This window comes from Manacus vitellinus, unplaced genomic scaffold (genome assembly GCF_001715985.3).
Source record: "Manacus vitellinus isolate BGI_N305 unplaced genomic scaffold, ASM171598v3 scaffold_0_pilon, whole genome shotgun sequence".
Lineage (NCBI taxonomy): Eukaryota > Metazoa > Chordata > Aves > Passeriformes > Pipridae > Manacus > Manacus vitellinus.
The window spans coordinates 40,955,076-40,978,465 of NW_021938789.1; the positions used below are offsets into that span (position 1 = coordinate 40,955,076).

The 23,390-nt window shown below is 42.1% G+C and overlaps 1 protein-coding gene across 1 annotated transcript; it reads right to left on the reverse strand.

Annotated features, from left to right (window-relative positions):
- Positions 1–2,700: 2,700 nt before the first annotated feature.
- Positions 2,701–20,066, reverse strand: FAM241A (family with sequence similarity 241 member A). The gene is made up of 3 exons (XM_018071964.1): positions 20,048–20,066; positions 19,093–19,226; positions 2,701–6,467 (listed from the first exon to the last, which is right to left on the reverse strand). Exons 1-3 carry the CDS (start codon positions 20,064–20,066, stop codon positions 6,222–6,224), a joined length of 399 nt encoding a protein of 132 aa, XP_017927453.1. The 3' UTR covers positions 2,701–6,221.
- Positions 20,067–23,390: the final 3,324 nt, after the last annotated feature.

Genomic DNA, 23,390 nt, shown 5'->3' on the forward strand with positions numbered 1-23,390 from the left:
TTTGTGACACCAGCCAGGTAGCACTGAAGACACACCAGTCTCCCTGTGACCTGCCATTCCACATGCATGGGCTACTTACAGCCCTACTAGTAACAGCTATTGACAGTGAAGTGGCTTTCAAGAATTTTGGACTGATATTAACAACTTTTAGAAAGAACATGAATGAAAGAATGATTTAAAACAATAACCAGATAAAATATTCAAGATAAAGAATTAATAACCCCAAACACTGAAGAACTCAAATTTCATTCAAGTCAAAAAGAGACTTCCCGTTACAGACCAGGATTTTGGTTGACCAAGGGTTTTCCTTAATTAATAATTCATTTCCTTGCTATCGACTTCTTGTACCCAGGAAGTATGTTCCAGCTACTTAAGGAAGATAGCTACATTTAAAAACAGATAATTAATTTGTGAACTAGGGCAGAAAAATGGTCACTTTCTACCACCCATTCTGGACAGTATGCAAACCCATGTCTCTCGTACATTCATTACCCACACATCAGTTAGCAGCTTTATCCTCTAAAAGGAAGCCCTCATCAGTGTGCCAGTGACTAATTTGGCTCCCTTCTCACATATATTAATTAAACCCTCATCCAAATGCCGACTGGAAGATGAGCCCTTTTGCCTTGTAATGCTTTAAAATGCAATTAATGCTAAATGGTACATATAAAATATGCCTACAGACACAGATGGGTTCCAGAAGCAGAACCGTTTGCCGCAAGCAACATTCATTCTGAACACGAGGTGATGCACCAGGACAAGCCAAGAAACAATGGGGCTTAATTAAATTTCATTTAATGAACATAAACTCTAGATACGGTACTCTGTAACAGCTTTGTCTGAAACACTGTCTGATCAGATCCCTTGGACTGTGGTATATAACAGTCCTTCTCCTTCCATGCCACTTGAACTCCAGATATTTCAACAGTGCCTGGGACTGGGCAAGATGTTTCCCTAGCACTCCGGTAGCCTGCTGCAGGTGCTACCTGGGAGGGAGATGGTGCCCCTGAGGCTGCACCAAGAACAGCTCCTGTCATCAGAAGGGCTTCATCCAGTCACATCCCTCCTGCCACCTGAGAAGGGACGTGTAGTTTTCAATAAATTGCCTGGGAAAAAGCATTTATTATCACAGCTGCTTCATTTCCGTATTAATTGGAAAACACACATATAGGCTGGGGGGCATAAAAGAATTGTGACAACTGCATACAAGACACAAACTACAAGACTAATTTGAAAAGACCACAAGCTTGCATGCAAGTTAAAAAATGCTAAGTCCAATTCCCCTTTCCCATTCTCATCCTCTTTGGCTCCTCTGTGTAAAACTGAGCTGACGAAAGCTCAGTTTTCTTCAGTATGTAAAAGGAATACTGATGATTTTATATGCATTTGGAGACATTCCCAGAAATAACTGAGGCGTTGGCAGGAGCTAAGGGAAGTTAGAAGTCTACCTGCCTGTTTAAGCTTGAAACAACCCTGAGCCACACACTGCTTGTCCCATCGATTTTCAAAATCCTGATGCCAACCTATCAACAGCTCCTTACCCTACACATTTGCAGCACTCTCTTAGACCTTTGGCAACAGCACATTGCAGTTTGGAAACCACCACCTAAACCAGCAGATAAGCACTGCAAGAAATGAAGTGACTAACCAGCTTATGAATATTTTTTAAAAATCCTCTCTCTAATTTCCTCCCTTCTGTTGTTAAGCAGGCACACAGTGAAACAAACAAAATACCCATCTGAAAATAGGTTTTCTGTCTAGGTAGCTTTTGAGAAGACTGAATGATGAAAAAGCCTGAACCTTTGGCACAGAGAGAGACTGTTCAAAGTGAACACCCCTAGAGAAGGCAACACTACAGAGTGAAAGGAGGAACGTATAAAGGGGATGAAGCTGTCAGTTCTGGCAGAGGGGAGAGGCTAAGAAATAAAGTTCCCAAAACCTAGAGTAAAGCCCAGAATGGAAAGAATCAGAGATTGTTTTTGAATTTGCATGCACCCTATAAAAGGTCTGACAAGGATACTTCAACTGAGATAAAACTTTAAGGCTTGAATTTATTCAGGAATAAGCCTTACTTCTTCTGTGCACATCCACCAATGAGAGTCTGAAGGACCAAAATTCAACTTTGCTACTTTAAAAAAACCCTAAACTGGTTAACTAACTGTGCATCCTGAACAACACAGATACATTTAAGTATCTGTTGGATCTGGCAGAATGAACACCTTTCAGACTTGCAGAAAAAAGCAATAACAACAGGTAAAAGTAGATTTGTTTTGAATCATTTACTGTTCTATACATATTTAAAAAAACCAATAAAAATCCTCAAACCTTTCTGTGGCACACCAATTGTCACTTCAAAGGATTTTTCGCATCCTTGACTACATCCGGTTCCTTCAGAGGCTGCTCTAGATGCAAAACAGATATGCTGTGAACTAAAATCTACTTTACAACGTAATGTTACCATTATTTGTTAACATCTTGCTCTACTATTTATTGTTTTTTGGTTCAGCATAATTTGCTGCACACAACCATACAGACCTGATGCAGTTTATTCAGCTCCTGTACTGCAGTTTTTTCTCCTCTAGCTGCAAGTGAACTGATTTCAGCAGTTATCTGAACATTGACCCATTTCATCTGGGCCTAACATGAAATTTTGAAAGGAGCCATGTAACATTGAACAAATCACCATAAAGAATTCACAGGTTCATTGATGGCAATACTTTTTATTAGAAAGAGTAACAAAGTGCTTTCCATAGAATTCACTTAATACAGAGTTTTTAAGAAATATGATTTTTCCTTTTTATATGGACAGTTTTGATGTGGTGATTTTTCAGTGCAAACAGGGTTCTCCAAGATTCTCCTGCGCGTGGGAGTTTCTTCTCTATACACAGTAGTTCAAACATTTATGCATTTGGTAGGTGTGAAATAGTACTGAAGAGTCCATCCTTTAAAAAAACGAGGTTATGTAAAACACTTTCCATGTCACGCTAACCAACAGAAACTGCATCGTTTGTTGTTCAACACAGATTTAAGGGACATAATTCCTTCATACAGTCCTACACACAGATGCATAAAGGTGCTTTCAGTTCTATCAAGAACAATAACATTTAACATCATAAATAACATTATCAATTTTTACTATATAGGCAACAGTGAAATTGACTTTTTTTTTTTAAATTAACCTTCTGCCTTTTAGCTAAGGACATCCTTTGAGCACTCAGTGCTTCCTCTGCCTTGCAGCTACATCTGGATGGAATGAAGAATATAAGGCAATGACTGTTCACCCATTTCCTCTTTGTTTTGACACACATTTATGACCAGATTTTTTTGGACACGTATATGCATCGTTTCACCGCATTCCATTTTGCACTCTTTATGTCTGATTCTAACTCAGTCCCCCTTTTTCCTTTCCTGCAAATGAGAGGGAGATAATATAGTAATTGCACAAAATTAGGACAGACAATTCAGTATAAGTTCTTATATATGAGGGAATGTATGAACAGGAGAGGGGTATTTTCCATGCAATACATTATTTTTCTTTTTCCACTTTCAGTCAACCTAACACTATTAGGAGGATTATTTTTTCAGATTTTTAAAAATTAAAAACTTCCACGAAGGACAAGACATAGCAAGTTACCCTTAAGAGAAACCACACAAGACATTCACTATACACAATCCCAGTCCAAAAGCTACTTTTCCCTAGAGTACATGTATAACATGAACAGCGAACAACCAACTGAAATGAATTCATGAGTGCAACAGTCACAGTTATGCACATATTAAAAGGTTACACACATATAAACAATGTCCTCACTGAAGCTGTTGGTCACACTCACGATTCACCGTTCCCCATTCCATATGTACAGAGCAAGATCACCACCTCAAGGAAATACCACATGCCATCTCACAGCACAGCCTCTATACACAAGAGTACTACTGCAACAAGAGTATCACAGAGACACTTTTTCCTACAGGATGAAAGGAATTAGATGAGACCCTCTGAACAGTAACTGGATTGTGGGAAGAAAGAAAGAACATTTTTTTTTTTTTTGGACTTTTAACAACAGGATGCTTTTGTAGTACAGCCCTTACACAGGAGAAGAGTACACATAAAACCACCATTCTATCTATACAAATTACGCAGAGGTGTAAACAGATGTTCTGCTTCTAGGGGACTTGAAACAAACTCAAAGTTTACCCCTAGGCACTTTAGAGCACAGAGCTCCTGCCTCTGAGCTCAGCCTGTACTTGCTGTTTGCTTTGGGTCTTCCAGATGAGAACAACAAATCCCTGCATCCAGAAACACCTTCTGTTGTCCAGCATTTCCCTGCTACAAGTGTAACTATTTAACTATGTGCCAATCAACACGGGTTGTCATCTAACCACAGAGCTGGGGCCTCAGTCTCACTTCCCTGCAGTCCTGATGGTTCAGCAAAGCCTCTCAGATCCACAGTCAAGGTCATCTGAAGATCCAGACAGACAACCTGGCTTCTCAGAAGGTAACTACATGTTCATTAGAAAAGCACAGAGACATGTCTGCAGATGGCATTTCAGTACATAAAGACTTTAAAGGAGCTGGGCCTTCATGTTTACTGCCCTAAATAACAATTATTTCCCTAACAGGAAAGTCCATAAGGACTGGGGCCAGAGGCCCTGGAAATAGAGCCTAGCAGTCAACATAGTCTGGCATAAAGCTGGCCTTGAGAATCCAGTTGCAGGACTGGGACCATACAGAAACTTCCCCTAACTTCAAAAATCTCTGAATAAGACAGCATTTTCAACTAATTGATTGTTGATCTAATTTATTGTTCTTTAGGAAAAAGTCACTGCAAAAGTTTAAGTAATTTTCTGTAAATTTCACATCTCCTATTACATTTATTTCAGTAAATATATAATTTCACTGGACCATAGATTAAGTCAATTTTGCAATTTAAGTTTCTTAGTAAAAGTAATGTACACCAACTATTAAATTGGCAGCCTATTTAGTAGTAGTATTAAAGTAGAAGTACTAAAGATTCTGTTTCATTTTACTGTTTTTCTTCAAACCTGGAAATATTCAGTACACCCCTGGTGTGGCCCCTGGGGAGTGAGAGTGAAGTATATACCCTATTCCCTAATTTGTGTGGCCCATGACATATACCTACAGGTAGGCATTTTTTGTTGCCCAGCGTGGAAATGAATCAGTTAAGACTACTAAATAAAATGACCACCTGGTTTCAACTACATTCTTGCCCTGCATGAGGAAACAGATCTGGTTTGCTGACGTGAGCAAGGCTTTAGCTGATGTGGGCCCACACTGCAAAACCAGGGAAGCATTAAGAGATCTAGTCTGATATCTGGTTGTTCAGACACTTCACACACCACCCAGAGGAAGCAGACAACATCCTAGCACTGCTGTCTGGAATGGCAACTCTCCAACACTGCAGCTGAAACTACCTACAAACTCCATGAATTATCCAAATATTTATGTTAAGAAGGAGGGCTGGGGGAAAGAGCAAGTACAAAAAATAAAGAAAGAAAAATAGCAGCAGGAGCTGAGTACATTTCAAAAAAACAAGGCAGAGCTGCATTAGACCATTTGGCCAATGTAGGACTGCAATTTCTCCTTAACAACAGCTGAAGCCTTGTGTGCAGTCACTAATATTAGTATAAGAGCATTTTGCTGGTATAGCTTGTTTCTTAGGGGAAAGCTTACTATAAACTATACAAACAAAAGATGCTTTTGTGAATATTTGTCATTGTAGTTTGTTACTAAACCTCCCTTGTGCAGACGCAGCTTTTCAGCAGAACACTAACAAATTATGCAGATTCAGGGAACAAACAGAACATAAGCCTCCCCCAACAATGAAACAGGACACTCACATCCAGTATCCTCTTAAAATCAGCAGGAAATTTTCACTATACAAAGCAAGAAGATGGGGAGACGGGAGTGGACAACAAAAAACCAATGTTGGGGCTAAGGCCCCAAGAGTGCAGAAAACAGTACATTTGACACCATTATATTACAAACATCTCCTTTCCCCATACCCCCCAAAGATGTAAGAGGGCACTGCTGATTTGGCTTAAAATGCATAATTTTAGTCCCTCTCACCTCAAATGTTGGAATTTCAGCAATTTGAAGCATTGCAGCTTTTGATATGCTGCCCATTTACTTTAAACACATAAATCCACTGACATAGAGATGGTGTAGAAATACATAATCTGAACAGTATCTATATAAAATTTTACTGTTGTACATAAATAATGACAAGGCACAGAACAGCAACCAGTCCAAGAGCTTGTAGGCCAAGAAACCAGAGCATAACCCAGAAGAATATAATTATTACAGGTTCTACTATCCGTTCTCCAAAGTACATCCTTGTGAAGCCTATTCTGATAAGGCTTTTGTTTAGTTCGCCGAAGAGAGTCCCCATCTTTTTATAGTCATCTATTACAGGTTCTGTGGTGTGGTTCCTTTGCTCTTGCTGGACCTGTGGACAGAAGACAAAATAAGGAAATATGTTGTACAATCTTATTGCTGTCATTATGAACAAGTCTCATCTATTTCTGTTTGAATGCATAAAACTAAGATACACATGCAGTAAATTTATTCCTTAAATCAAGATATTGAAAATGCTATGTAGCTTGTGACTTTGGCACAATGTTAACGATGTCACTTTTCCAAACTGGGACACTAAAGTACTGCTACAAACATATGATAGCCTGTCTCCCGTTGAGACATCAGTCTAGAGGGGTAAAGCTCTCCTGCAGGTCACACATCTTACCTGTCTGTGCAACCTGTCTGTGGTTGTCAGGACAAACGAAGTGGAATGAAATGCCAGTAATTTCAGGGAGGGGATTTAGTTGAAGTAGATTTGTTATAAATTATTTCCAGAATATCTTCAGAACCACAAGAATGATACAAAACTATTAAACATGAACTATGAAGTATTTCACACCGAAGCACAAGGGAACTGAAGGGCTACTATCACTGCTGAAAGAAGGGCATAGGACTCAACTAGCAAGGTGACAAACATCTATCCCAATGTTGATGTAAGAAGCCATGCAAGTCAGGCAAAGGAAGACAGACCAAAGGCCTGCACAGATGCAAAGCAGTGGTACAAAAAAGCAAAGGGGAGGGGAAATAAGTGCTGGACTTTTTGCAAAGTGAACAGTGGTGGAACAAACACATAGGAAGGCAGAAGACCATCTTTAGATGAAGATATCACAGAGTTAAATATCACTTCAGAAAACGTGAATGTTTCTACATGTAAATTGCAACTAGATAAGAGGTTGAGATCTCTCATTTCCCAGTGTCCAGAGATCCTTTGCACAAAACCTTATTGTCTTGTGTTTGCATATGACAGGACGAACGTGATTTAAAGATGATGAACGTAAGTCTCCTAATGTTTCCATTAGGCAGCAATGAAAGCACATGAAGCAGGTACTCATCAATATTTCAGTCGACTGATCAATGGGTCCTACAAATTGCCTGCAAACTCTATGGGCAATTAGCCTACTCCCAGATTCAAAGCAAACATGTTCTGTCTTCAAGGATGAAAGCTATTCTGCATCCCTTGTTACATGGCATGGCCTTGGTAGAGAAACAGAAATTCCCTCCCACAGCAGTGCCAGGGTCTCCATTAGAGAGGAAGTAACAAAGTGAATTCCTATTCCCACAGAAGAACATCCAGCAAAGACCAAAGGAAGACTACTGTTTTTCTAGGCCAGACTTTAGGCCACAATGCAGAACCTGCCTGCTGAGTGAAGGCTGGGTGAAGCTCCACAGCTGCTACTGAAAAAAACCCCCAACAAAACCCAAACAGTCCATCAGTTGAGAGTGCTTGGATATTTTTTTATGTGTTTATCCATAAAGAGTCTGGTTTAAGCTTCAGTACAGAATCCCAGAAAGGGAGGGGTGCAGGAAGCCTAAATAGTAACATGTTCATAACTAATTCATAACTAACATTGTGTTCACTCTTTCTGCGGTTCTACACAAGAGCCTGAGTGTGGAGAACTGCAGGACTGGAGGTGACATACAGCCAGACACCCCCTCGTCTCTTTTCAGTCTGCTTCTCAAACCCTGATCATTTTCTCCTCCTTACTGGGTGTGGAAACTCCAGTTTTCAGCATTTTGGCTTTAACTGTGCTTTATTTAATTCAAATAAATGTTGACTTATTAATTCCAGTGTTTCAAGATTAGTCTCTTCCGGAAAGGCAGAGCCTCTTGTGAGCTCCTGCAGACTAGGCAGGGCTGGGAACACAATGTTACTACAGGAACTCTCATCTCTCCATTCCCAAAAAGCACAGGGAGCCAAACAAGCTAAGTGGTATTTTGATCAAAACAACTAGGGAAAAGAGAAAGGATGCGCCAGGAAGGGAAAATATATTTATCTGCATCTTGCACGCAGAGACCAGAGGGAGCATACGCCTGTGGGACGAGGGCAGAGGGGATCAGAGCACAGCTCCCAGCTCGTGTCAAGTGCTGCAGGGATCACTTCTGAGAGAAACAGTCTGCAGGAGAAATCACTACATTTTCTAGCAAAGTAGCCAGTGAGAGGGAAACAAATGCATCACCTCCTTGCCTCTGGATTGCTAGTGGTACTAACAAAGGCTCCTGGGAGCCTTTGCAAAGAGCAAGCCCAGTGCAGCACTGGCCAGGAGGCCACCAGCAGGAATGTGTCTGCAAGCTCCTCTGCAAGCTCCATCTCACTGGGCTAAGCATGATTAACTCTACGTGACCACGCTGACAACATCTCTCCTGGTACGAGGCAACTGTAGGACATGGGATTTCGCTTGCAGCCCCTCCTGCTTTGATAAGGTAACAGCAAGGACTGCATGCAGTCTCTTAAGCAGGGTACAGAGTGAATTCCACCTCACTTAGGCAGTCCAGGTCTTTTTGATTTTTTATTTACCTCACCCTCACCTTCTCAAACAAGGGTAGATTCATTAATTCCTAAAGCGATTATGCAAAGGCAGCTTCCAGGTGCAGAGACTGACAAGTATGTGTTTAATTACAGAACAAGTGTCAAATTTTCCCAAATATTTTCAATAGCTTACAAAACCTTTCAAAATGATCGTGAAGATTCTCAAGACTTCAAAGTCTGCTTCAGTTAATTCAGGCTGAATACATCTTGCTTCAGGCAACTCAGCAAAAAGCAAGCGAAGCTGAAAACATGATCAGCCGTGAAACACTGATGGCATGTTCTTCTTTGCTATTGCATAATAATTTACATGCTGAGCAAATACCTTTCTTCTGAGGTGTAGCTAAAATAGAGCTATTAGGGCAAATACTCCAGATCACTAAAGATTGTTAAATAAGCTTAACACCGTAGCTAGAATTTTTCTCACTAATTTTCAGGGCAACAGTAAAATGGCACGCAATCCCATATATGTGCCAGTAGCTCTCAAACCATAGCCTCAGAACCAAATACTTTTTTTCTCCCAAAAGTACTTTTCTAAACATTTTTAGAAATTGACCATCTTTAGCAAACACGCAGTTCCCAGCTGACTCTTAATTTTTACAGAACTATTTTCACAGGGCTATTTTCATACTAAATCTTGCTGAATCAATCAGCCTGAAGCCAGACAGACACTACCATAAAGAAAAAATGCTGAGAGAGAAATGTACCCATTCCGAGCAGTTGCAGCCCCCCCCCACCCCTACAAAACAAAACTTCCTCATTTAAAAGCACAAGAAGTTTCTGTTTCAAAGTTGCTAGTTTTAAAAATCAACAACCCAGCCTTGGCTTCATAACTTCTAAGAATCATTTCTGTGAGGGAACTTCTTTGCCTGCAAGTGCTCCAGAGAAAGTATGCTTTTTCCAGGCCTTCCCAGCAGCTCTTCTCCTTATAGCTAACGTGAACTTTGCAGGGGACACCCCCAGACTTCATCTGCCACAATGCAGGAGGAAATGTAAGAGAGAGACACTTCAACTGCACTAGTTTGTTTGCCTTTCCTCACTCTTTGAACACAGGAGCAGCAAAGAAATGCAAAGGGACTGGGGAACAGAAGTGCAGCCAGAGATATAGATGGATATAGATTAATGCATGCCCAAAATATCTCCTGAAAAGAGCAGTACTGTCTCCCCAACTTCTCTCTCCTCCTTCCTCCAGCTGGCTGAAAGACACTAAATACACACATATAGTATTATTCCTGAAGGATAAAGGAGAATGGGGCTTTCCTGAGCAAATAAATCTAAATAAGAATGTATTAGAAATGCTGATTGCATTTGTTTCCTAACCTAATGTTTCTTATCAAATTACTGTAATGAATTACTTCTTACTGTAATTTAAATAAATTTTACATCAAAGATTTTATTTTAGACTTACTGGGATCACCTAGTCTGAATCTACTCTCTGCCAGTTTGAAGTCATTCCCCCTTGTCCTATCCCCACGTGCCCTTGTAAAAAGTCCCTCTCCAAATCTCTTTTAGCCTCCCTTAGCTATAAGGTCTTGCTGGAGCCTTCTCTTCTCCAGGCTGAACAGCCCCAGCTCTCTCAGCCTGTCTGCACGAGAGAGGTGCTCCAGCCCTCGAAGCATCTTCATGGTCCTCCTCTGGACTCACTCCAGCAGGTCCATGTCTTTCCTGTGCTGGGGGCTCCAGAGCTGGATGCAGTACTCCATACTCAATTTCATATTTGGTTTCTGTTTTTTTACTTTACTTAAAAACAGAGTTATCATATGGAACAGAAGGGGAAGAATCTGATCTGCCCTAGTGCTTAGCATACACAATGTCCTTTGCAAGCCCACTGCTACACGAAGGTGCCCATCAAGCCCCCCATTTCCTCTTGTCTTTTCAGATATTTGGTATTATAAAATTTCCCTCCGTATTCGAAATGGCACATTTTCATCAGCAAAGCCATTGTCTGCTGTCTTCCACTGTTTACTGGCAGAAAGTCAGAACTTGAAGGTCCAAACTCCAAAAAACTTTATACAGGAACTTGGTAACTAAATTTTCCTAGGTTTTATGGCCAAATGGCTTAGGGGCTTTGATACTTTAGGGAGAAACATAACGTGCCCTCTCAGATTTGATGCAGGATGCCATAAAATCACCTTCTTTTCAGAATTAAACTCTATAAGGATGTCAGAGAGGAGATACTAAGCCCAAGTTCTGTCTGCTTCCAGCACAGCTGATGTTCCTACATCCCTGAAGTGCTTCTGAAAAAATCCCCCATGTAATTGAATGTTTTCCTTGGCTAGCTTTAAAACAACAGAGAAGGTAAAGTCAACTCATCCTGCTGAACCCAACTAACATCCAGCTGTGGCTTTACCAGTTATGTTTGTCATCAACACAACACACAAAATTCCCTGTGTTCTGACCACTAACTACCCTTGCTTATGGCAAACTTCCACCACATTCACTCAAACTCACTGCTTCCTAAATTCAGGAAAGCACATGGTATGTCACGAGCAGAGGCCACTTCACACCAGTCTGACAGGAGGATCCTTTTCTTGCTTATTCCCTTCCTATCAAGGGGTGTTTTGATCACGCAGAGACACATGAGATCCCATTGGAACATCATCCCCCTGGAAAGAGGCCATCTTTTCAAGGAGTCATACGCTACTCAGTGGGAGAGAAGGATAAAGTTAGGCACTGAACTTTTCACAATGGCTTAAGACTGATCCCTGTCTGCATCTCGTAAGTGTAATGTAGCCAATGCAAGGTCTTTTCCTCTCAAATTGCTGAGAGCACGCAGTTCCTGCCTCAGACCATTTGCAGATCACACCAAGGCAAGTAAGTCTGCCAAGCTCTTGGAGGATGCAGAACACAAATGGATCTGAAGGGGACAAGAGCCTCACTTGGGAAGTTATTTTCCTGTGGCTAGATCAAAAAGAGCATGGAAGCCCAGATTTAGCATTTATTTTTTTCTGCTGGGAGGACTGAACAGCTGTAAAGTAACCACAAGGAGTCTCAGTCCTGTAACCTCATCACTGCACTAGCTCTGGGGAGAACAGGTATGGTTATGATCTTTTGGGTATTTCACCTGATGAAGCAGCAGGTCCACAGTTTTCCACACTCAGCCTAAGGATCTTTTGATGGCATGTTTAGTTTGGGATTTTTTTGTGTGTGTGGAAAAAAAACCCCAAGTAACTGATTTGAGTGAAATAATTGGATAAAGTTCAACTGCTTTTGTTCTGTGGGAGGAAGTAGATGAACACAAGAAACCTGTGCCACTTGAAGATTCAGGGTATTTTGTTAGAAAAAGAAAATAAAAATCCATTCAACTACTCTGAAGGTATAAGATCCATCAAACCAAACCAAATAGCATTCTTCTATTTTTCATGACTAATGAATTGAAGAAACCTCAACAATCTTCTCTTGCTCAGACAACTTGAAAAATTCCCACCCCACACTCAACAATAGCACCAAGCTGAGTACAAGTCCATCATTTTCTCTTTTCTTGCATCATCTCCCTGAAACAGGATTAGACAAATGTGAACTCCAACAATGGGGGAGAAATGTCCAATGGATTGGGAAAATAATTACTCTCCACGTAAAAACATTATTTTACAGTCAAAAAGTGCTGCTGGGCAAAGAAGGTAAAGAGAGAGGACACAAAGGTATAAACAATATCCATCTTCCCCCACAAAAAAGCAGCAGCATCATCAAACTGTTTGATGTACCTCAGATCACAATTCATCACATGTACAGTTATAAAAGAAAGAAAAAGGAATGGCACATTTAAGAGACTTATTTCCACATCAGATAGAAAAGAAACCCCTTTTGAGTTTTGTAGTAAACGTGTTTAACGTCATCTAAATGAAATCTTAAGAAAAAACTGCAATAAAGAAAACACGGGGATATCACATTTACATACCCACATGCACATTTCACCTTTTTTTTTTTCAAATAAAAGGTTTCCTCTGCACGATTTAACTGCTCACTATCTATTTTACTCCAGTTGTGGTTATTTTTACTCCAGGGAACAGGTGGTGTGTCTGCTAGCTGAAGCCCACAGACACTTAAATGTCAAAAAAGCCAGTGAGATACGACTTAATGGACATGCTAACTTACTGGAAAATACTCGTATATTTTTGAAAGCTGGGACATTAATGTTCAGAAGCGAGTGCATCACAGAGTCATCTGTTTTTAGAGGATGCAAACTAAAACTGAAAGCACTTTAGGACCAACCTTAAGGAAAATACAAGATGAAAGTGAGCACATGAGAGAGACCAGGATGGAAGAAACCACAAGCTCCCTCCCCTCCAAAACAAAGAGACCAAGTTCTGCTGGGTGTAGATGGGGATACATATCAGCCAACACACAGCTACAAGTATTTGATAGTTGAATAACCAGCCATTTTAGTCCTGGAGGAACGAATCACTCAGTACTAAAATCTTGCTGGTACTCAGCCTGACTGGTACACTGACTGTCCAGTGTATTGCCACGGACAGGTTTTGGAGATCTGCAGTGAACAGCAAATTCCCAGGTCACGACCTCCTCTTTCTCCGAACCACCGCCTCATCCCATCGCAGGGCACCAGCACAAAACCCTGCCAACACACTGGTTGGGTGGGTGCAGGCTTTCTGCTTCCTACTCCTCCACATATGCAAAAGAGACGGTTTCGTTACTAGTAACACCTGGCATGTGATCAGGATTTCACCCTGCTTTCCTACACTTAAAAGGTAACTTATGTTCAATTAAAAGAAAGTGAAATTTGCCCAAGAAGGGCACATAATTTTATTGGAAAAGTTTCTGATTTTCTTCCTCTTCCACTACAGCAGGAAAAAAAACAGTATCCCTTTGTATCCTTTGCTAGCATAAAACTAACAATTAGTATTTAACCTTGGAAATGTAAGCAGTAAAAAGATCTTGATATTCAGCCAACAGACTATTAAGACAACAAAATCAATTTCAACTGTCTGGAGGAAAAAAAACCAACAAACAAGGTTCATTTCTCTGGGCTAATTTTAATCTGATATTTAAGTATGAAAAGATTAATAGATTAGGAAATGAGAAAAAAAACATACCTCACTTCCAAATGAAAAACAAGATAGAAAAAAACTAAGTTTAACTTGTTCCTCTGAGAAAAAGAAGCAAATGCAAGAAAAGTAGCAAAAAATCTTTAAACCAAAAGCACTGTACAGCAGCTACCAATAAAAGTGACATACTTAGAAGAAGTTTAAATAGAAAGATTCCAAACCGAAGATTGGGTTAACATTCATTTTACAGCAGGAATCTAGACATCATTTATAAAATTGAGACAAGATGTTTCTATAGAAACAAGCAATAACATAAGAAAAGCAACAGCACTGGATTCCCCTTAGTCAGCCTTTACAGCAACTCAAGTTTAGAATCAACAGTTGCTGGAACAAACTTCAAAATACCAGGAGAGGTTTTGTACACAGGAGATGAAAAGGCTTTTCCAGATACTTAACTTGTGCATGGGTGGAGCAGAGATGGCTTCAAGAGGAAAAGAGGTTTCTCTTGATAAACACAAAAATAAGTGTTGGGGTCCCATAATTTTGGGAGTAAATTTCCCCACCAAGAGAGCACCAGATAAGAAAGTGTAAAGACGGGAACCTAGCACAGGAGGGTTATGGGAGAGGAAACCTGCCTGCCTCCATGTTAAGATTTACTGTCTCTCTTCTCCATTTTTGGGTGCTGTTTATGCTCCTCCTTATGCTCCTACTACTGCCCCTGTAACTTGATCCCATCCATGCTGCAATTTTACATAGAGACTAGATCAAATGCAGTACTAATTCATCTTTTCCTTACACCTGCAACACTAAATTTCCATAGGATTTTGTTTATCAGGGTTCTCCCACTAAAACTGGTCAGCTTGACCCAGCAAAAGGCTTTCAATCCCTGTATGTTCAGCATGGTTTCAATGCACTGGTTTCCTAAAATGAAACAGCTGTTAATTTTGTCTTATAAAGAAAGGATTTCTATTTGCTTCTATCTCCAGAATACTTTTTTCTTTAAGAAAATGGGATCTTCACATCATTTAAGCAGAGTATGTTATCCTGCTTACTGTAGGCGCTGCAATTATGTTTGAAACGTTGGATTATTTTTTTTCTTCAAATGCTGTCAAGCCTCAGAAAACCCACTAATGCTTTTTAGAAAGTTACTATCACCTATTATTTTGTAGATATGAACCTCTGCAGCAGACTTAAATTATTTGTAGAGCCTGAACAAATTTGGGATTAAGCCTTCCCTGTCTGGTATGACTATTTTCAGAAACAAATCCCAAATGGCAAGCAGGAAAAAACTTCAATTTTCAGATTATCTCATTGTAGAATAAATCAGGAATAGGTTTCTAGCCTTAGGCATCAGTTTCCACATATACAAGTGCACTTCAAAACATTCTCGGCCGCTACTGATTTACGTCAAACTATACCATTCTGTGCAACACAGCATACATCCATTCTACAGTCTGATGAACAATTAGGCATTTACACAAGGGATACCACAAATATGTTGATACTATCCTCTAGTTCTGTTTCTGGTCATTCTTCCCATGCTGGAGAAATACTAGTGATACTCGAGACTTATACAAAAAGTTCAGGACTCGAACTTAGTTAAGACACCCAAACCTCCTCAACAAAATTCTCAACAGGAAACACCCAAGCCCTTTTGTAATAACACCTCTAAATCTGATGTCATCTATTAGAAGATAAAATACTCCGCTTATAGATAAAACACTGTTAAAATAATAATAAAACATACCAAAGAGTTACAAACTCAGGTTAATGAAAAGGTGATCATCTAAGCTAATTTAATCTACTTTCGAATACATGTATCACATATTAACTCTGCACTTAGACATTTTCCAGAAGCATTGGGTTTACACTTTAACAGCACTTTGGATTCTATGTATGCAAATCCAGTGTGAGGTGGAGATCCCAACCTCACTGAAGCATCTGGGGATTTTGCCATTGCCTTCAACTTTGATTATGAGAAACTAAATCCCATTACTTCCCAGACAGACAGTTTTCAGTCCTGAAGGAAGTCACAGTGCCACAGCTTTCAGGAACTCTGCTGTGACACAGTTTGGCTTCAAATTGCCTATTGACAGAGCAGGTGCTGTGTCTGCTGCTAACACCACCTCATCCCTTGCTGTATGGCATGTGCATGATGCAGAAGACACAAACGCAGGAGTTTTGCATCACCTTTTATTATTACAACACATACTTTTCTATTCTTATTTCATGGTTTAATTTATAGGTGTTGATGAGATTTAGACTGCACTAATGTGACAGTGGCTAACCTATTTTAGAAAGTGGGTTAGGGAAGGAGATTTGATCCTTATCTGTAGTGATGTTGAGAATACAGGACAATGTGTGTGTCTGACTAATAACTATTAACAGTTAGGAAAAAACTGTGAACTTGCAGGGCAAAGCAGCAACCTGCTCCCACAGCTTCAGCAACAGCTAAATCTTTTGGTCCTTTCATGTACCACTTGCGAAGCCCAGCAGTGCAATAAAGGAGAGGTGGAAGAAACTACCCAGGTTCTGCAGTGCTTTGAAGACTACAGTAAGTGTAATTATTTTCATCTTTGCATGCAAACCTACAAAGGATATTAATCAAATTAGCATCCAGTTCAGCTCTCAAATCTAATCACTGAAGTAATTCTAGTCTATTCAAATAATGAATTCCAAAGGCTATGTATAAAATTTAGCTACATATCCTCCCATTTTTTTAAAAAAGTGCATGTCAGTAATTTCACTAAGCATGTCCTCGCTGACACAATAAATAAAAAATTAAACCCAGAGGGTTTGGCATTAAATAAGTAGACATTTCCTACAGAGTACTCTCTCAGAAAATATTATAGGGCGTATACAGTATTATTTAGGTCCTGCTTGTCAGGAAGGTATTCTTTTAGCATTATGCTACAAGATATGATCTTACACAAACTGAGCTTATTTTGCAGGAAACGGGAAAAACAAATCATACCCAGGTTTGTAGCCTCAGATCCTCACCTAAAAAATCCTCTCAAATAAGGCCAAAGGATTTGCTCTCACGCAGGCTTTACTTCACACCAGCTGAGAGAAGTAAGAATTTACACCACCATCAGAGCAGACTTTGACTCCTTTCTTTTGCACTGCACATACCACTAAGGTGGCGCACGCATTTATACTTCAGGAGAGAATGTGAAACAGGAAAACATGAGTTGAGGATCAGAGTCTGTTAACAGTGCAAACACCCTTAGCAAACACAGCGACACTGCTGGGCCTCCATGAGGTACTCTAGTAAGGACTCAGCCTGGAAACAGGATTCCTGCCTGCTGGAACAGCGGTGTTCAGCAACAGCCCTTCCATGAGAGCACAAAAGGGCAGGGGCTACTGATTATTTTGAGAGAAATATCAACACATTCATGAAAGCAATAGAAGTACAGCACGTGACTAGCCTTGGTGACACAGGAGACCTCCAAGTCAAGCTACATGTCTGTTCTTTTCTTGAAGAAGAGAATCTGGGACTTTCTGTCAAAGTCTGCAGCAAGTGAACGCACCACCAACTCCGCACCTAGCTTTGCTCTTCCCCACACATAAAAATAAAATACTCCTATTTATTTATCAAATTATGATTAGTTTTTACTGTTATTTTATACAACATTCACATTTTCTATGCATATTAAATAAAGGCAACTCATATTCCTTATTTCTAAATCTAGTTTATTATTTGCCCAGCTGCTGGCACCTCAGTATGCAGAAAAACTATTCCATGCTACAACAGTGAAATATTTCCAGTAAACAGGAAGGATTTTCTCCTCCTTACTTGTGGCCTATTTAAAATTTCTGCCTTGATATCCTATTGTTATGCCCCAACTTGTCAGAAAGGGCCAGGATCACTACCTGTATCTGAGAAAAACCAATAGAGAGTTTCTCAACCATGTGTGCCTGTGTCCAACCAAGCAGTACCTTTATACCAACTTTATTAAAATGTGTTTAGGGAACGTTGGAAGGCAGTTCTTCAGCATGCACCATCCCCTAGAAACACCATCACACTGGTCACTAAGAAGCAGTGGTAACCTGCAGGGAGCAATCTCCTCAGCAAAGAGTTACAACCAGTTTGAGAGAAAGAACAGATGAGATGATCTAATGCAACTTTTTAACGTCTTTTTCCAGGGAAGACAGCAACAAGAACCAGCAAGTATTCCTGACTCTCCTGCGATATCCTGCAGGAGGGCTTAAGGACGCAGAGACGGGAACTGCTGAGCCTCTCTTGGGTGAGTTTGTCCTTACACTACATTCAGGTATGTGCCCTGCTCTGCACTATTTTTCTAGAGAAAGGGACAAGAAGATGCACTGACTTACGTAAATGGTGACCCAGCGAATTCTCAAGTACCAGCATATTTCACTGGCCCACTTCTAGATGTAATGTCTGGCAAGTACTACCAGACACTTCCAAATATTAAGCTATTTTATCTGTGAAAGGGCTCACTCATGGTTAAGGAGAGAGCATCTTATAAGAATCTTCAACAAAAAATGTTCTTCTTTTCTTTAAATAAAACATCAGTAAAGGTGCATTTAGAGCACTGCCTTTGTCTAAACACCGGGACGATGCTGTCTGCAAAACAAAGGGTACATGGAAAGCCAGTTTACAGTTAACAATAGGGAAACGGTCCTTTCATTCCCCAAGCAAAAAACCCACTTCCGTGCAATAAAGACATAAGAAAGCAGACAAAAACCAACCAAGCAAAAGAGAGTTGGTGGTTTTCTCCAATTACAATTTATTAAATTTCAGGAGCAATAAAGAGACTAAAAGCTTAAAATATTCAAGTGAAGGAACACAAGAGCTAAACTACTGGGGAATTCCGGGGATGACAAGAGCACCCCGGTTATTTCCAGCGAGATACACGTGGATGCCGTGCGGGAACCATCTGCTCCCACCCTCTCCCAGCCGAACTAAGCGTCCCGAAGGGAAGAAGGAGGTTCAGGCGGGCCCACCGGGGGGATCCTCCAGCATCACGCGTGGGCAGCCCCACGCAGCTCGGCTGGGTTGCATAAGCCCCGCCGCAATGGAGCGTTACCCGGGAGCGATTCACCCGCGTGGGCTGCACCGGGAACGCCACAGGAGAGGAACCAAGAGGCGTTCACGGGTTCCCGCTGCCCGACGGCGGGGCAGCCCCGGGCCGCCCTCCCAGCCCCCCCTCCGGCTGAGCACCCACCTGCTCCTCCGGGCGCCGCCGGTGCCGGCGGCCGCCGCCCGCCGGCTTACCCGCCTCGCATTCCCGGGCGGCGCCAAGATGGTGGCGGCGGGGTGGCGGCGGGCAGCAGCTCCGCCGCCCGAGCCATGCTTCCTCTGCGCCGAAGCGCAAAACCCGCGCTCCCGCCGCTCCGGGGCGACGGGGCCGTCACGGGGCGCGGGGAGCGCGGAGGGCGGCCCGCGGGAGCGAGGGGCGGCCCCTGGCACGGCCCCGCGCCGGGACTGGGGGGGCCCGGGGCGGGGAACCTCCTGCTGCCGGGTCCCGAGTGGGACCGGAGAGCTGCTTGCTGCTAGTTCAAGCTGAAAAAAGCCCAACCCTACCGAAACCTAAACACCCACTTTCCCAAGCTTTTGTTAAAACCAGGAAGCGCCAGGTGTTAATAAAGCGTTAATTTTAGCACCACTCCCTGTTGGTATGTCCCTGGGGAGGAACGGCTGCCTCTTGGCAGTGCGAGGTGTGGCATTTGCTGTTCCTCCCTCGGGAAAGAGGAAAGATTGGCCTCGCTCTTCCGAAGGTGTCTGGATCAGGTCCTCTTTCTTTAGAAGGAACTAACACACGCTAGGAAGAAGGAAACACAACAGCTAACCCAGAAGATGAGACTTGGTGTATGGAGGATTAGATTTAGATTAGGGGATGTTTAGATTGGATATTAGGGAAAAATTCGTCACTGAAAGGGTGGTCAGGCATTGAAACGGGCTGCTCAGGGAAGTGATGGAGTCACTGTCCCTGGAGGTATTTAAAAGATGCATAGATGTGGCACTTGGGGACATGGTTTAGTGGTGAACTTGGCAGTGCTGGGTTAACGGACTCGATGGTCTTAAAGATCTTTTCCAATCTAAATGATCCTCTGATTCTACATCAATAAAGTGCCACTGCACAGGGGTGTATTCAGTTCCCGCTCCAAGCACAACTGTACCTCTACAGAGAGGCCTCATTCCTGCCAGCCCTGCACATCTTATCCATGCTGTCAACCCCAGCACAGCACAGGAAGGACGGAGCCTGAAAGTGCAGCTGGATCTCATTGCATGGCATTCCCAAACTCTAGTGGGACCACTGTCATCACCTTTACACATCTTTTCTCCTCATCCAGAAGCCAGTTCATGCATTACGGGTGGCAGGTCTGCTTGGCTCAGTTTTCTTTGCACAAGCAATTACTGGAGGTGCTAACAGGTTGCAAGATAGTAGGATTCTGTGCAAATCAGACAGATTAATATTATATGGCTTTTTGGTGACTGTGTGTAGGTCCCACTGTCATTTGGAGTGAATTCTACCTGCTCTTTGCTTTTTCTGTCATTATTGTTGCCAACAATCAGCAATAGTTGTAGCAAACCTAAAACCATAAAAAAGAACCGCTCAGGGTACTATGATATAGTCACACCTTCAGGCTACAAGCAAGTATTCTTCATAAGTGTTGAACAATAAACAAGCCACAGCACTTGCCAGGCCCTCAGTTTGGCTGCAGGGGCTGAGGGCCAACGTGGGACAGCCGGCACTGCGCACTTGGGGAAGGGGCCACTGCTCTGCCCTCAGTGCTCCACTTGGCTGTGGCTCCTCATCCTAATGGAGCAGCTGACCTGGCTGCTCCATGAGGTGCAGGTTGGCCAAAAGGAATTTGCCCTGAAGACCTGACTAACTGCTTGCCCATTTATTTCTTAGTAGTGTTTCTTAGGAACAGGGATAAGCTTGATGAAGTATCAAGCTGTTGAAACAGTGCCCAACTGCAGTCTTGTTGGCATGCAAAATTACTGGACACCAGAAAAAAATCCTATGGACTTCACCACCAAGGGCTGTGGTGATATATATCTGTGCACGATGTGACTGCTCAGCAGCCGCATTGTAAAACATCCCCAAGGTTCTCTGCTCTGTGGGCGATTTGTGAAGAAATGAAGTGTCACACATAGTAGTGACATTCAGTAAATGCCCTCTGAAAAAAAAGTCTTAATTGAAGTACTGATTAGGTGTCCCTTTCAGTGAGCTTTTTAGTACACTTAAACCTTTGCTGATTTGTGAATCACAAAAAAGTGCATTAGAAATTTTTTTTAGGGAAAGTTTATGCTGAGGCCACCACTGTTCTTCACAGTACAGCCTCTCATCCCTGCTGCCTCTTGGACATCAGCAACCATTCTGCCAGGAGTACTACAATGTGTACTGTCTGGCTTGGTGCTATGGTTTCATCCTCACTTATCTGCGGTCCCACTGGTTGGATGTTGATCTCCCTGCAGACGAAGATTCTTCCAGAGCTTCTTTAGTGAAGGAAAGCTTATCATATTTCTTAGTAAGTCACAATCCTCCCTACTGCAGCTGTTGGCCTTTGACTGCTTTTTCACACACTGAGCAACTCAGTGCACTGGAACTGCCTCTGGGTCCCTGGCACTCTCTATGTGGGGAAGCACCCCTGGGGCAATAGCCTCAGCAACCAGGGGAAGAACAGGGACCCAGAAGCCCTCACTGAGATTTCTTAGGATGCATTCACCTGTGCAACTTCGGTAACCTCAAAGAAACCTATTCCCCTTCATAGCAAACACTGATAGTAAAGGCAATGCCACAATCACATCACAACCTCTAGCTCTTCTTATGATGAACTTTTTGAGGCTTCATGTGCTCTGCACACTGGTCCCTGAGTCTGTGAATGTAGCTGACCTGCTGTGAACTTCTCTGAGTGAGTGATGTATCTCCTTTGTCTTACTGAAATCAGGATTATTTCCTAACATTCATAACTGTGTGGTAGCTTCATAAGGATCTAATCACAAGAACAAGCTCAAGGATCTATATCACCAAAAGAGATCACCACAACTTAGCAACCTTCCTTTCAAGATCACTGTCTGAGTGAAGTTTCCCACTCTCAAAGCCCTCAGGACATGGCTGACCTGCTGATGGTGTCTTCTCCCAGTAGCAATACTCTCAGAAAATGCCAGCATAAACCCCAGCATGACTTAAGTGACAGGCAAAAAAACCACGTGCCAAAAAATTTTGCAAAAATGCAAGTTTAAGGGCAGATTTCTGCACAATAACTGTTTCATGAGGCAACTTGTAGTCCATTTGTAATACATGTACAGACAAAATATCTCCCAAGGAATAAAGAGAGGTTGCCTTGCAAGACTCTGTTATTTGGAGGTCACTAAAGAGAGTCAGAACTTCATGCAAAAATCTGTAATTAATGGGTTTTTGGGGAAAAAGAACTACTTGCAGCAGAAGGAAGATTAAATGCTGTAGCTCTGCTCAGAGCCAGGACAGGCTGAGCCCACTGGCCTTGCTGAAACAAAGTGCTGAAACAAGACTGCAAAACGTAGACACAGCTGGAGTGAGTGGGACTAAACTCCCTCTAGATGGGTATCTGTGCTCTAACCAAAGCCAATAGTAGGTACTGTGGAAAGGGTAATAGATGCTGCAGTGAAACTTCTTAATATTTCTTGAGATTATTCTTGTGGCTTCTGGTAGTCTGAAGTTCAAAGACTTCCTGAGCCTAGGCTCCAGGTTGGATAGTGAGAACAGTATTTCAAAGGCAGCAGAGGAAGGCCCTCTACCACAGGGATCACATGCAGCCAAGTCACACAGAGTGCTTATAGTGGTCTTGTTGCCCAGAGGAATGTATCCCATTCATCCTGCAATTTTATTTTCATGTCCCCGGCCTTCATTAATGCCTCCTTAGACTGCTGTTATGGCTGGGGCAGTGAGCCCCCTCTCCAAGGATGTCAGCTGCTCCTGCTCTCAGGACTTCCCCATCTCAGCTACCTGCCTGAGGGCACGAAGGCAAAACTGAAGCCTGCCAGAGTGCAGGCTTTGGTATGACCATACAATAAAACCAGGTTTTGGCTGTTTAATTCCAGATTGAAAAGGCCATCGCTGTGTAGCACACACACACCTTCCTGTGTCTGTTCAAACAGGTCAAACATTTTTGATGGATTAGCACTGTGTATACAGGTCTTAGCCAGAGCAGGTATTGTGTCTTCTCCCCTACCTGACAGAAAGCTGGCATGAACACCCACCATCAACCTAAAATGGGGCACCATGTACTATCCAATCCAACAGATACACAACTGTATGCCTGCATCTGCTCCAGACCAAGCCTTCAGGGTTATTCCCAACACAAAATTTGTTCTTGTAGGGATTCAGAAGGGGCAGAAATAAGTTCCAATGGATGTCCAGAGTTCTCACCTGTTTGCTCCCTGCCACTTCCTATCAGTGGCAACTCAGCTAACTTCCTTTAATAAGTATGTGGTTAAAGACTTCAGGGAAAAAAAACCCCAACCAACCTCTTT